The following is a 12,900-nucleotide window of genomic DNA, read 5'->3' on the forward strand; positions in this document are numbered from 1 at the left end:
CTTTTTGTTGGTGTTCTAAAGTTTTCTCTTTTTGTTGGTGTTCTAAAGTTTTCTCTTTTTGTCCTTCAATTCACTTTTGATGTAGAAGCGCTGATACAGAGCCTCATCAGGCTTACAGTGTTTCTGGGATCTCTATAAGATTGGTATTCCACAGAGGGTCACCTTCGCTTCTGATTAAGTTATAACTCATAGAACATCCTACTTAACAGAATGTGAAGGCATTCCCTACCATCTGCTGTTGTGTCTTGTCATCCCCAGCCCCTGACTGGTTTTGCTATCTTTGTAATTCATCAGAAGGTCTTACTAATTAATTCATTAATATACCCCAGTTCCTGGCTGGTTCTGTTATCTTTGTAAATGATAAAGGGTTTTATTAATTATTAATGTACCCCAGTCCCTGGCTGGTTCTGTTATCTTTGTAACTTATCAGAGGGTTTTATTAATTCATTAATGTACCCCAGTCCCTGTTTTTTTAAAATCTGTGTTACTCATCAGATTAATTCATTAATATAGCCCCAGCCCCTGACTGGTTTTGTTATCTTTTTAAGTCATTAGAGGGTCTTACTAATTCATTAAAAGAAAACGTCACTGGTGTAGCTGCTTTTTGAGTCCTGAGGCATTAACTTCAATAACAATATGTGTAGCTGCTCTTTGGGTCGTAAGGAATTAACTTCAATAACAATATGTGTAGGTGCTCTTTGGGTCCTGAGGCATTAACTTCAATAACAATATGTGTAGGTGTTCTTTGAGTCCTGAGGCATTAACTTCAATAACAATATGTGTAGGTGCTCTTTGAGTCCTGAGGCATTAACTTCAATAACAATATGTGTAGGTTCTCTTTGAGTCCTGAGGCATTAACTTCAATAACACTATGTGTAGGTGCTCTTTGGGTCCTGAGGAATTAACTTCAGTAACAATATGTGTAGGTGCTCTTTGGGTCCTGAGGAATTAACTTCAATAACAATATGTGTAGGTGCACTTTGGGTCCTGAGGCATTAACTCAATAACAGTATGTGTAGGTGCTCTTTGAGTTCTGAGGCATTAACTTCAATAATAATATTAATAATAATAATGAGGACTTTGTATAGTGCCTAATCTTTAGAAGCTCTAAACGCTTTACATTAGACAACACGTATAAGATAAGAAACATAATAATATTATTACAAAAACAAACAACACGAAATTAGAAAAACATTAAAAAATAAAAAACATGCTGAGAATAATTCAGGTAGGAAACATTATTAGGTCTTTAAGTTTGTTCTTGCAGTCGAAATAAGTGAGTTTTGAGAGCCCTCTTGAATGTGATCACTGTGTCTTTGTGTCAAAGTTCAGTGGGCAATTCATTCCATGTTGCTGGGCCCTGGTATGCAAAAGAACGCTGTCCATATGACTTTGTTTTCATAGTGGGAATAATGAGTACCCGATTGTCAGAAGAGGAGCGTAAGTATCTTGCTGGTGTGTACACATGGGTGAGGTCAGATAGGTATGTTGGACTAGAGTCCGACAGTGAAATGTAGCACAGAGAACAAATTTTGTGTTTGATTCTGAATCGAATGGTTAGCCAGTTTAGGGTACAGAGCAGCGGGGAGGTGTGCTCTGATCGTGGTACTCTAAGTATGATCCGAGCAGCTGTGTTTTGAACTTTTTGAAGTTTCTGGAGTAGATATTGAGATGAACCAGACAGAATTGAGTTACAATAGTCCAGTCTTGAAAGTACTAATGAACACACAAGTGTTTTAGTGGCATCAACTGAAAGATATTTGCAAATTGATCTGATGTGTCTCAGCTCAAGATATGCAGCCTTGCATATGTTCATGACATGTTGGTGCAATGTGAGAGTACTGTCCAGAGTAACACCTAGGTTTCCTACTGATTGTGTGAATTTAATGTTGGCGTTGCTGATATTTATTGTTTGAGGTAAAGGATGTGAATGAGAAAGTCTTTGTGTTGTGATCAGAATGGCCTCAGTTTTATCATCATTCATCTGCAGCTTGTTACAAGTCATCCATGATTTCACATCAGAAATGCACCTCTCTACACCTTGGATGGTAGCATCAACTTCAGTTGGGTGGCTAGATTTGTATATTTGGGTGTCATCAGTGTACAATTGGTGAGACACTGGATGATGATCTATGACACTTGAGAGCGACTGAGTGTACAAAATGAAGAGAACAGGTCCAAGAACAGACCCCTGTGGAAAACCACAACATAGATCAACTGGGCTGGAGTGTATTCCATTTGCAGATACAATTTGTGTCCTGTTGACCAAGTAGGACTTGAACCACAGTAAGGCTGTATCATGAATGCCAAATACATGCTGGAGACAGTGAAGTAATATATCATGGTCTATTGTGTCAAATGCTGCAGACAAATCAAGGAGAGTGAGGACTGTAATCTTTCCACTATCCAACGCAGAGAGAATGTCATTAACTACTTTTAGAAGAGTTGTTTCAGTACTGTGGCAAGGGCGATATGCAGATTGTACATTGCTAAAAAGACAATAACAATATGTGTAGGTGCTGTTTGGGTCCTGAGGCATTAACTTCAATAACAATATGTGTAGGTGCTCTTTGAGTTCTGAGGCATTAACTTCGATAACAAAATGTGCAACTGCTCTCTGAGTCCTGAGGCATTAACTTCAATAACAAATAACAATATGTGTAGGTACTGTTTGGGTCCTGAGGCATTAACTTCAATAACAATGTATCAATTTACATGAAAGAACTCAGTGAATAAATATCAAAGAAAATAGCTATTAATCTCATTCAGTATTTTGCTATAAATAGGTATGAGTAGACTAGTTCAACATTTGTTAAGTAGAATACTTTATAAAAGAACCAAACTTAGAAAACTTAAAAGTTTAATGACTTAAACAGTTTTTCAGTTTCTGTTAATATGAGTACTTATACATTTTAATCTGTCATGAATCACCCATATATAAGAAGTTGAAATTAGATCTTAATAGCAAAAGAATGAATATTTTACTCTTTTTTTTTAACAGATCCACACTGGTCTTCTATAAACCTTGGGATAGTGCTATGTAAAAAATGTGCAGGTAATGATGGCTGAATAAGAAGCCAACTACATTCACACTGATTAAATATCACTTCATGAATGATAAATACACATAGATATTTTACCATGTCTTTGCAGACATTTATTTTCATTTATTTATGTTTTTATTTACTTTCATACTGATTATATGTTATTTTATTTAATATGAAATATGAAAAGACCTTTACTTTTATACTGATATATGATTTAATTTGACATGAAATATGAATAGACATTTACTTTCATACTGATTATATATTATTTAATATAATATGAAATATGAATAGATATTTACTTTTATATGTTATTTGATTAATGTAAGATATGAATAGACAGTAGTATGTTATAAAAGAATTAAATTTGTTTTAGAAATATTTAGGTAGAGTATTTTATGCTTGATTTTACTAAGAGGTTCGGTTGTATCTAAAGATTTCAATCAGTAATGTTGTGAAAATTTTACTAATATTATTGGTTGATATCTTTTTAAATTAATTCTTCATGTTACATTGAATATGCAGTTCATAAAAGCACAGAAATGCCATAAAAGATATGTTATCATTAATTTAATATAAAGCCTTTGTAGGATTTAAAATATAATTTGACTAATATGGTGATTGCATATTATAAAATTTACCAGGTATTCATCGTGAGTTCCAGTCATCACTGTCCAAGGTGCGGTCACTGAGAATGGACACCAGTGTGTGGACACCCAGTCTCATCGAGGTAGGAGAAATCAGAATGATCCATATTAGTATTTGTAGGATCATGGTCCTATTTGTCAAGTAACATTTATTCACATTTTCAGGATTCTCTGTAGGGTCATGGTCATATTTGACAAATAACATTTATTCACCATGATCCGATATCAGGATTCTTCTTAGGATCATGGTCATATTTGACGTAACATTTATTCACTATAAACCAGACAGTTTTATGTTTGGAGTTTTAAGACAAATTGTCAATAATTGTATGGGTAACTCAGATCTTCATGTACTGGTAATAGTACCTACATTATAGTTTTATAAACCAAACATAGTATTTTGAGTTTGATTTCAAATTTCAGTTTGAAAACTGGTTTGTGGCAATATTTCTTTGAAGAAATCTGAAATTAAGGGTAATCTTTTTTGTATCAAAGAGTTGATCCATTCTTCTGCATCAGTTTTACACTCAGCTGCCTGGACCAGGTTTTATGTTTAAGATTTGCCTTCTTGTCTTGTTTCTTATCAAGTCTTTATAATTAAAGATCTTATTTTCTTTTACCCTAAGTAGGAATGTTTGTTGAGAATGCACGAAAACTATTTCCACTTAAAAAATAATACAAGTCTCCATTTTGTCACCACTGGTATCTTTGAGATAAGAACAAAGTAATGTATGAAATTATTATTTTGCTTTGTTTTATTTCATCAAAACTTAATAGAGATCCTTGTCCATAAAAAAGATGTTGAATAGGTGTAACACTATTGTGGGTGTGATTTAAATTATTTTAACTGAATTAAGAATATGTTGGGTCAAGTATTCATGAACAGTAGATGGTTGATTTCTTCATAATGATCAAGCATAAATTACATCATGCCAAAATACTTTTATTGGATTAAAAGATTTCTTTCAGTTTAGTTTCATCTAATTTAAGTAATTGTGTACCTCTAAATTATCCAAATATTTGTTCATTAATCAGTTTTTGCCATAAACCATCTTTGTTTACTAACGATGTCTAATCCAGAAAAGCATTATGAAACACTAATGAGAGCAAGCGAATCAGTTTAATTTCATTTAAAAGAAGCTGTCTTTGTTAACCCTCATACTTTTACCACCCTAAATGAACTGGACAAATTATGTATTCGATTCAGTTTCTATATGGGGTGGAAGATTAGTAGAGCTGACAAAGATGCATGAATTCAAGGGTTTTATTGATGTAATTTTCCAATAAGAGCAAAATTTCTTCTGCTATTCCAGTCAAGCAGTTTCTGTACTTTCTTCAACTTTGTCAAATAATTAGGTTCTACAATATCCTCCAAGTTGAAAGAGAATCTAAATTTGGATGTTGACCAGTCAATATTAATTTATGGAGATATTTTTTCATTCGAAAGTTTTTTTACATTTTCAATCCAAGTAGCCTTTGATCCAAAGTTAAATTACATTATAGACCTAATACCAAGGCAAAGTCATTCAAAAACTGCATAGAGACAAAGGAGAACCATCAAATAATGGAAAAGCATCATCAGCGTACTGCCCTAATTTGAACTCCATTTCAGTTTGTAAAAATGCTTCTAATATTTGTATTCTTTTTTATCTTTATTGCAAGAAAATAAATTCATGTTATAAATAAGTATGGTAACAAGAATCCCGAATAGGAATAAATCCAAAATAGGAATCAATTTGATTTTTTGGATGTACATGTTTTCGAAACTTGTTTTCAATTTTGCACCAATGAGGCAGTTATAGTTTCAGTAATGGGTTTCCAAATTCAGGTCTGTAACAGGACTGAAATTCTATCAGTAAAACATTCCCTCTTTTTTCAGTTACAACAAGGATAAACTCTGAAACGATCTTTTCTCTTTAAAAAAAATGTTGCTCTTCTTATATATATATATATATATATATATATATATATATATATATATATATATATATATATATGTTTACTCATTTCCATACTGGTTCCTGTTCTTCCATATCATCAGCATTACTGTGAGTCCTATATCTACCCCTGATTTACTTGACAGACCTGCGTATGCAGTAAAATGCATAAGTAAACACCATGCATGGTTCTACTTGTCAAAGATTGCATCAGTGAATATTAATTACATCATGTATAGTTCTAGTTGTCAAAGATTGCATCAGTGAGTAATAATTACATCATGCATGTGCATATTTCTGCTTGTCCAAGATTGCACCAGTGAGTATTAATTACATCATGCACAGTTCTACTTGTCTGAGATTGCATCAGTGAATATTAATTACACCATGCATGGTTCTGCTTGTCAAAGAATGCATCAGTGAATATTAATTACACCATGCATAGTTCTACTTGTCAAAGATTGCATCAGTCAATAATTACATCATGCATAGTTCTACTTGTCAAAGATTGCATCAGTCAATATTAATTACATCATGCATAGTTCTACTTGTCAAAGATTGCATCAGTCAATATTAATTACATCATGCATAGCTCTACTTGTCAAAGATTGCATCAGTCAATAATAATTACATCATGCATAGTTCTACTTGTCAAAGATTGCATCAGTCAATAATAATTACATCATGCATAGTTCTACTTGTCAAAGATTGCATCAGTGAATATTAATTACTTCATGCATAGTTCTACTTGTCAAAGATTGCATCAGTGAATATTAATTACACCATGCATGGTTCTGCTTGTCAAAGATTGCATCAGTGAATATTAATTTTATTGCAAGTTCATGAATGCCATCAACAGCAATGCATTTCAGACAACATTTAAATATTTGAGTTGCATTTAAGAAAATCAGAAACAGTACTAAAATAAATCTATGTAATCAAAAGTATGGGCTGTCACCATTTATCTATCTTCAGTTGTAAGAAAGAAATATATAACCAGCCGTGTCCAGTTATGCAATAAATAAGTAAACGGTTAAGTTGACCATCTGTATGTACATATATAGATAAAGAAAAGGATATTTAAATGATGAATAAATTCCTCCAAAACACAGAATTTAAAACTAAAGTAAGAAGAGCTAGTTAAAATACAGAATATGGAGTTCCAAAACATTCACTGAATGATTTTGATGGGACAAGAACTCATGAAGGGTCATCACTATTGAGAATGGAGGTAGCAATTCAAGTGATCATATCTGAAGCATTATGTTTTAAAGCACAGTTCAGAAATATCACATTGATTACCATAATTACTTTAGAAATGATAATTGTATAAACATTATATATCTAGCAAATATCACATTGATGACCATAAATTACTCTATTATTGGTAAATTGTATAAACATTATATATCATGGAAATATCATAATAATGCATTAATTACTCAAAAATAGTAAATTCTATAAACGTATAAATGTGCAAAACACTCCACCTAGGATAGTCAAATCTACATGCCTTACATGGCAACACTTGCCATATCTGAAAGTGTGTTTAATATCTCACTGAAAATAATTCTTAGTTGCACAAAAAAGGAATTTATTTTGCTTGAAAATCCACAAATAGAACTATAATTTTGCATTTATAGTAAAATTAATTGTACATATATATATGTGGAACCATTGTAGGGCTGATCTCTATAGGACTTGTGATACTAATTCAGCTCTCTTAGTAATCTATGCAAACATTGTGATGTTAAAATTTCAATAATTTTAAAAACCATATCAGTTGCATCATATTTTGGATCTTCACATGTTTGAAACACGATTTTACAAGGACTATTAATAACACAAGCTACCATATAAATATTGACTTATATTCAATGGATCTGTACTCCCTAGTGTTGTGACTCTATGGTATTAACTATATCAATATTGACTTGTATTCAATGGATCTGTACTCCCTAGTGTTGTGACTCTTTGGTCTTAACTATTTAACACAAAAAGCAAAACCAAACAGTTTTGTAAAATTCATCCAACAATTTATTTCCATGGAATACAAAGTGAAAATTCAAAAGACACTTACAGTAATACCTCGTGCATTCCAGTTTCTGGATTCGCAAATTCACGGATTCGCGAAAGTTTCATTGGTACCCTCTACGTACATGTTTTCTTTATTTTATTGAATTGTACCTTCGTTATATGACTTCTGTGACATATGAAGTTTACCTAGTTTACCTTCCTGACAATGACAAAGAAAACGTCAGTCATTAAGTTTACAGTCCCATTCGTTACTTGGTTTTACCTTACTGTGAGTGCAAAAGAAAATGTCAGCCAATGAATTAGTATAGGGGTAATATTAGTATACATGTACCATACTGTAAATGAGCTAGTGTGGCAAATACCCATTAGGCGTACTGTACTCTATTTTTACGTCAACCATTTATTTCTCCTTTTTAAGGGTAATGTATTAAGCTAACTTTTAAATGAAATTAAGGTGCTTTGGGAGCATGATTTGGGTCATATTTAGGGTTTAAACCCTAGAAATAAGCAATTATTAGCATTTTTAGTGACTCGTACAAACATTTGCAATTCCTCCTGATCAGCGACTGGTTCTGGAACCTAACCTTGCGAATGTTTGAGGTATTACTGTATAGTATTGTGAAGTTAATCCCAAATAATACTAAAAGTTCTATCACAAGTCCGAAAATGTTGAATGTTCTGAATGAATTCCAGTATTGAATGTATGTGCTGATACACTGTTATGATATTATGGTCTGAACTAAGTAACAGAAAGAAGTGAAACCTACAAGTTGATTAAAATCAGCAATTTTTTATTTCTCTAAGTTACAAAGTGAATTTAAAGATGAACTGACAGTAATGTGAATAAAATCCCAAATAATCCCAAATGTTCTATCACAAGTCCCAAATGTTCTATCACAAGTCCCAAATGTTCTATCACAAGTCCCAAATGTTCTATCACAAGTCCCAAAATGATAGAATACTCCAAATGTTCTATCACAAGTCCAAAATGATAGAATACTCCAAAAATGTTCTATCACAAGTCCAAAATGATAGAATACTCCAAATGTTCTATCACAAGTCCAAAATGATAGAATACTCCAAATGTTCTATCACAAGTCCCAAATGATAGAATACTCCAAATGTTCTATCACAAGTCCAAAATGATAGAATACTCCAAATGTTCTATCACAAGTCCAAAATGATAGAATACTCCAAATGTTCTATCACAAGTCCAAAATGATAGAATACTCCAAATGTTCTATCACAAGTCCAAAATGATAGAATACTCCAAAAATGTTCTATCACAAGTCCAAAATGATAGAATACTCCAAATGTTCTATCACAAGTCCAAAATGATAGAATACTCTAAAAATGTTCTATCACAAGTCCAAAATGATAGAATACTCCAAATGTTCTATCACAAGTCCAAAATGATAGAATACTCCAAATGTTCTATCACAAGTCCAAAATGATAGAATATTCCAAATGTTCTATCACAAGTCCAAAATGATAGAATACTCCAAAAAAAAAGCCTTTAATCTGTTGTTGACCCTGTAGTCCTGAATGAGCTGATGTACCAATAGTTTTTATATATCCCAATGATATAATCCACAATGTCTTTGAATGAATTCACAATAATTCCAAATTAGTGTTTTTATCCTAAATGGCAATGAACACTTTGTAATTCCAATGAATCATTTAAATGTTTCCTCTAAAATTATATCTGAACAGAACTAAAATAATTCCATAGACAGAACTTAAGGTAGAAATGAATAATTTTTGTTACCATGGCCAATATAAAAACATAAGACACAATAAAATGCACAGGATGTATGTCACATGTTTGTTTACAGAACATTAAAAGTTTGTAAATAAAGGCTAGACCTTGAACTCAAATATCGATAAACAATTTATTTATAACTCACAAACATGAAGAAAAAAAACTGGTACACCTTAAAGATTAAATATGCAATACAAATTAAATATACATAACAGTACCAATGGTCTTGAAAGGGTTGGTGTATCAAGTCTTGATGTATCACAGTGGTATAATCTGGAATGTCTATGAATGAAATACAGACAAAGGTCAAGTACACAATACAAATTAAGTATTCATAACACTAGAAAAGCTAATAAAATTAGGCAAATAATCAGTAAGTCAGAAAGTATGAATGACATTCTTACTCATGTTGACTGAGTGAGCCTTGCATTTTTATTGTTGCTATGTAATATTGACTGAGTGAACCTTGCATTTTTATTGTTGCTATGTAATATTGACTGAGTGAGTCTTGCATTTTTATTGTTGCTATGTAATATTGACTGAATGAACCTTGCATTTTTATTGTTGCTATGTAATATTGACTGAGTGAGTCTTGCATTTTTATTGTTGCTATGTAATATTGACTGAGTGAGTCCTGCATTTTTATTGTTGCTATGTAATATTAAGTGTGTGAGCATTGTTTATTTGTTGTTGCTGCTGACTGACCTGTGATAAATGAAATGTGAAAAGAAGAAGAAAAAAATTCCAATTATGAAAGGCATTAATGTTTCATTTGATTTTGTTTATCATCCCTTGTCCTGCTTTCTGCATTTGTGTTTTTTTCCTTCAAAATATATTAATTATTTGAATTGTGTTCATTCTGCATTGTTAGCACTCCTTTTTTTTGTTTCACTAGTAATATTACATGTTTTAGGGTTTGTGCATGGTATTGATTTTACCAGGTGTTTAGTGGCTGTAATATATATAGTCTTAGTTACTTAATGTACAGTGTGTATTCTTAAATATGCAATTAATTTCTTCATTTACAACATGAGAAACTGAGGGCTGTTCCATTAAAACATCCATGGAACCCAGGGAAGGCACTTTTAAAATGGTGTACTCACCCATAGATGCAATTAAGAATTTTCTTAATATTTAGATACAAACTCTATGAAATCAAAATACTCTGGAATATATTTTTAAGAAACAGCTTTCCCTGGGCACCTTGTTTGTTTAAATGAAACAGCCCTGAAAGTAGACACAGAAAATAATATTGCATTGGTATACCTGCTTTAAATGGAACAGCACTGAAAGTACACACAGAAAATGATATTGCATTAGTATACATGCTTTAAATGGAACAGCCCTGAAAGTAAACACAGAAAATGATATTGCATTAGTATACATGCTTTAAATGGAACAGCCCTGAAAGTACACATAGAAAATGATATTGCATTAGTATGCATGCTTTAAATGGAACAGCCCTGAAAGTAAACACAGAAAATGATATTGCATTAGTATACATGCTTTAAATGGAACAGCCCTGAAAGTACACATAGAAAATAATATTGCATTAGTATGCATGCTTTAAATGGAACAGCTGTGAAAGTACACACAGAAAATAATATTGCATTAGTATGCATGCTTTAAATGGAACAGCCGTGAAAGTACAAAGAAAATAATATTGCATTAGTATGCATGCTTTAAATGGAACAGCCCTGAAAGTACACACAGAAAATGATATTGCATTAGTATGCATGCTTTAAATGGAACAGCCCTGAAAGTACACACAGAAAATGATATTGCATTAGTATACATGCTTTAAATGGAACAGCCCTGAAAGTACACACAGAAAATGATATTGCATTAGTATACATGCTTTAAATGGAACAGCCCTGAAAGTACACACAGAAAATGATATTGCATTAGTATGCATGCTTTAAATGGAACAGCCCTGAAAGTACACACAGAAAATAATATTGCATTAGTATGCATGCTTTAAATGGAACAGCCCTGAAAGTACACACAGAAAATGATATTGCATTAGTATGCATGCTTTAAATGGAACAGCCCTGAAAGTACACACAGAAAATGATATTGCATTAGTATACATGCTTTAAATGGAACAGCCCTGAAAGTACACACAGAAAATGATATTGCATTAGTATGCATGCTTTAAATGGAACAGCCCTGAAAGTACACACAGAAAATAATATTGCATTAGTATGCATGCTTTAAATGGAACAGCCCTGAAAGTACACACAGAAAATGATATTGCATTAGTATGCATGCTTTAAATGGAACAGCCCTGAAAGTACACATAGAAAATAATATTGCATTAATATACATGCTTTAAATGGAACAGCCCTGAAAGTACACATAGAAAATGATATTGCATTAGTATGCATGCTTTAAATGGAACAGCCCTGAAAGTACACACAGAAAATGATATTGCATTAGTATACATGCTTTAAAGATTATGTTTTTTTCTTCAGATTTTAAAAGTGATAGGAAACAAAAATGCCAATGACTTTTGGGCTAGGAAAACAACCCTAAAAGACCAAATAAAGGAGAATTCATTACCAGAGGTACGACAAAAGTTTATCCACCAGAAATACAGGGAGAAGAAATTCTGTAACCTACACCACCTCAGCAAGGACAAAAACAGCCTTAACATGGTAAGTTTTGCTTTCATACAGGCAACACAAACATTGCAAATTAGTTTTTATCCCACTTGTATTAGTATGTGTGTATGGTGGGACATATGTGTCACTTTATTGGTGGGACATATGTGTCACTTTATTGGTGGGACATATGTGTCATGTGCTGGGACAGGTATCATATGGTGGGACATATGTGTAGTGTGGTGGGACAGGTATCATATGGTGGGACATATGTGTCACTTTACTGGTGGCAACAGTGTCCTTATTATTGAGATTGTAAAACTTTTATGTTAAAGTTTTTCAAGAGAGATAAAAAAGGATACATCAGCATATGGATACAAGTGAGATAAATGGGGATACATCAACACATGGATACAAGTGAGATAAAGGGGGATATATCAACACATGGATACAAGTGAGATAAAGGGGATACTTCAACACATGAATACAAGAGAGATAAGGGGGTACATCAACACATGGATACAAGTGAGATAAAGGGGGATTCATCAACATATGGATATAAATCATATACAGGATATATGTCAACACATTTAAATAACTAAATACAGTGGAGATACAGCAACACATGGATGCAAGCTAGAGATCGAGATACATCAATACATACATTAAAGTCAAATCCAGGGGATACATCAACACATGGGTGCAGGTCAGTTACAGGGGGATACATCAAAACATAGATGTAAGTCAGATCCAGGGAGATACATCAACAGATGGATGCAGGCCAGTTACGGGGGATACTTCAAAACATGGATATAAGTCAGATGTAGGGGGATCCTACACAACATGGATGCAAGTCAGAAACAGATG

General features: G+C 32.7%; 1 protein-coding gene across 8 annotated transcripts in view; it reads left to right on the plus strand.

Moving 5' to 3' along the window:
* LOC149796283 (arf-GAP with Rho-GAP domain, ANK repeat and PH domain-containing protein 1-like) overlaps window positions 1-12,900 on the plus strand; it is a 300,819-nt gene that overhangs the window by 132,668 nt on the left and 155,251 nt on the right. For all 8 annotated transcript variants that reach the window (XM_089960924.1, XM_089960927.1, XM_089960925.1 and 5 more), the window contains 3 exons: window positions 3,002-3,055; window positions 3,692-3,777; window positions 11,905-12,087. In XM_089960924.1, coding sequence (XP_089817050.1) covers window positions 3,002-3,055; window positions 3,692-3,777; window positions 11,905-12,087 — 323 coding nt within the window. The remainder of the gene's footprint in view (window positions 1-3,001; window positions 3,056-3,691; window positions 3,778-11,904; window positions 12,088-12,900) is intronic.

Source organism: Sinohyriopsis cumingii, chromosome 6, assembly GCF_028554795.1.
Source record: "Sinohyriopsis cumingii isolate HCF-2022 chromosome 6, ASM2855479v2, whole genome shotgun sequence".
Classification (NCBI taxonomy): domain Eukaryota; kingdom Metazoa; phylum Mollusca; class Bivalvia; order Unionida; family Unionidae; genus Sinohyriopsis; species Sinohyriopsis cumingii.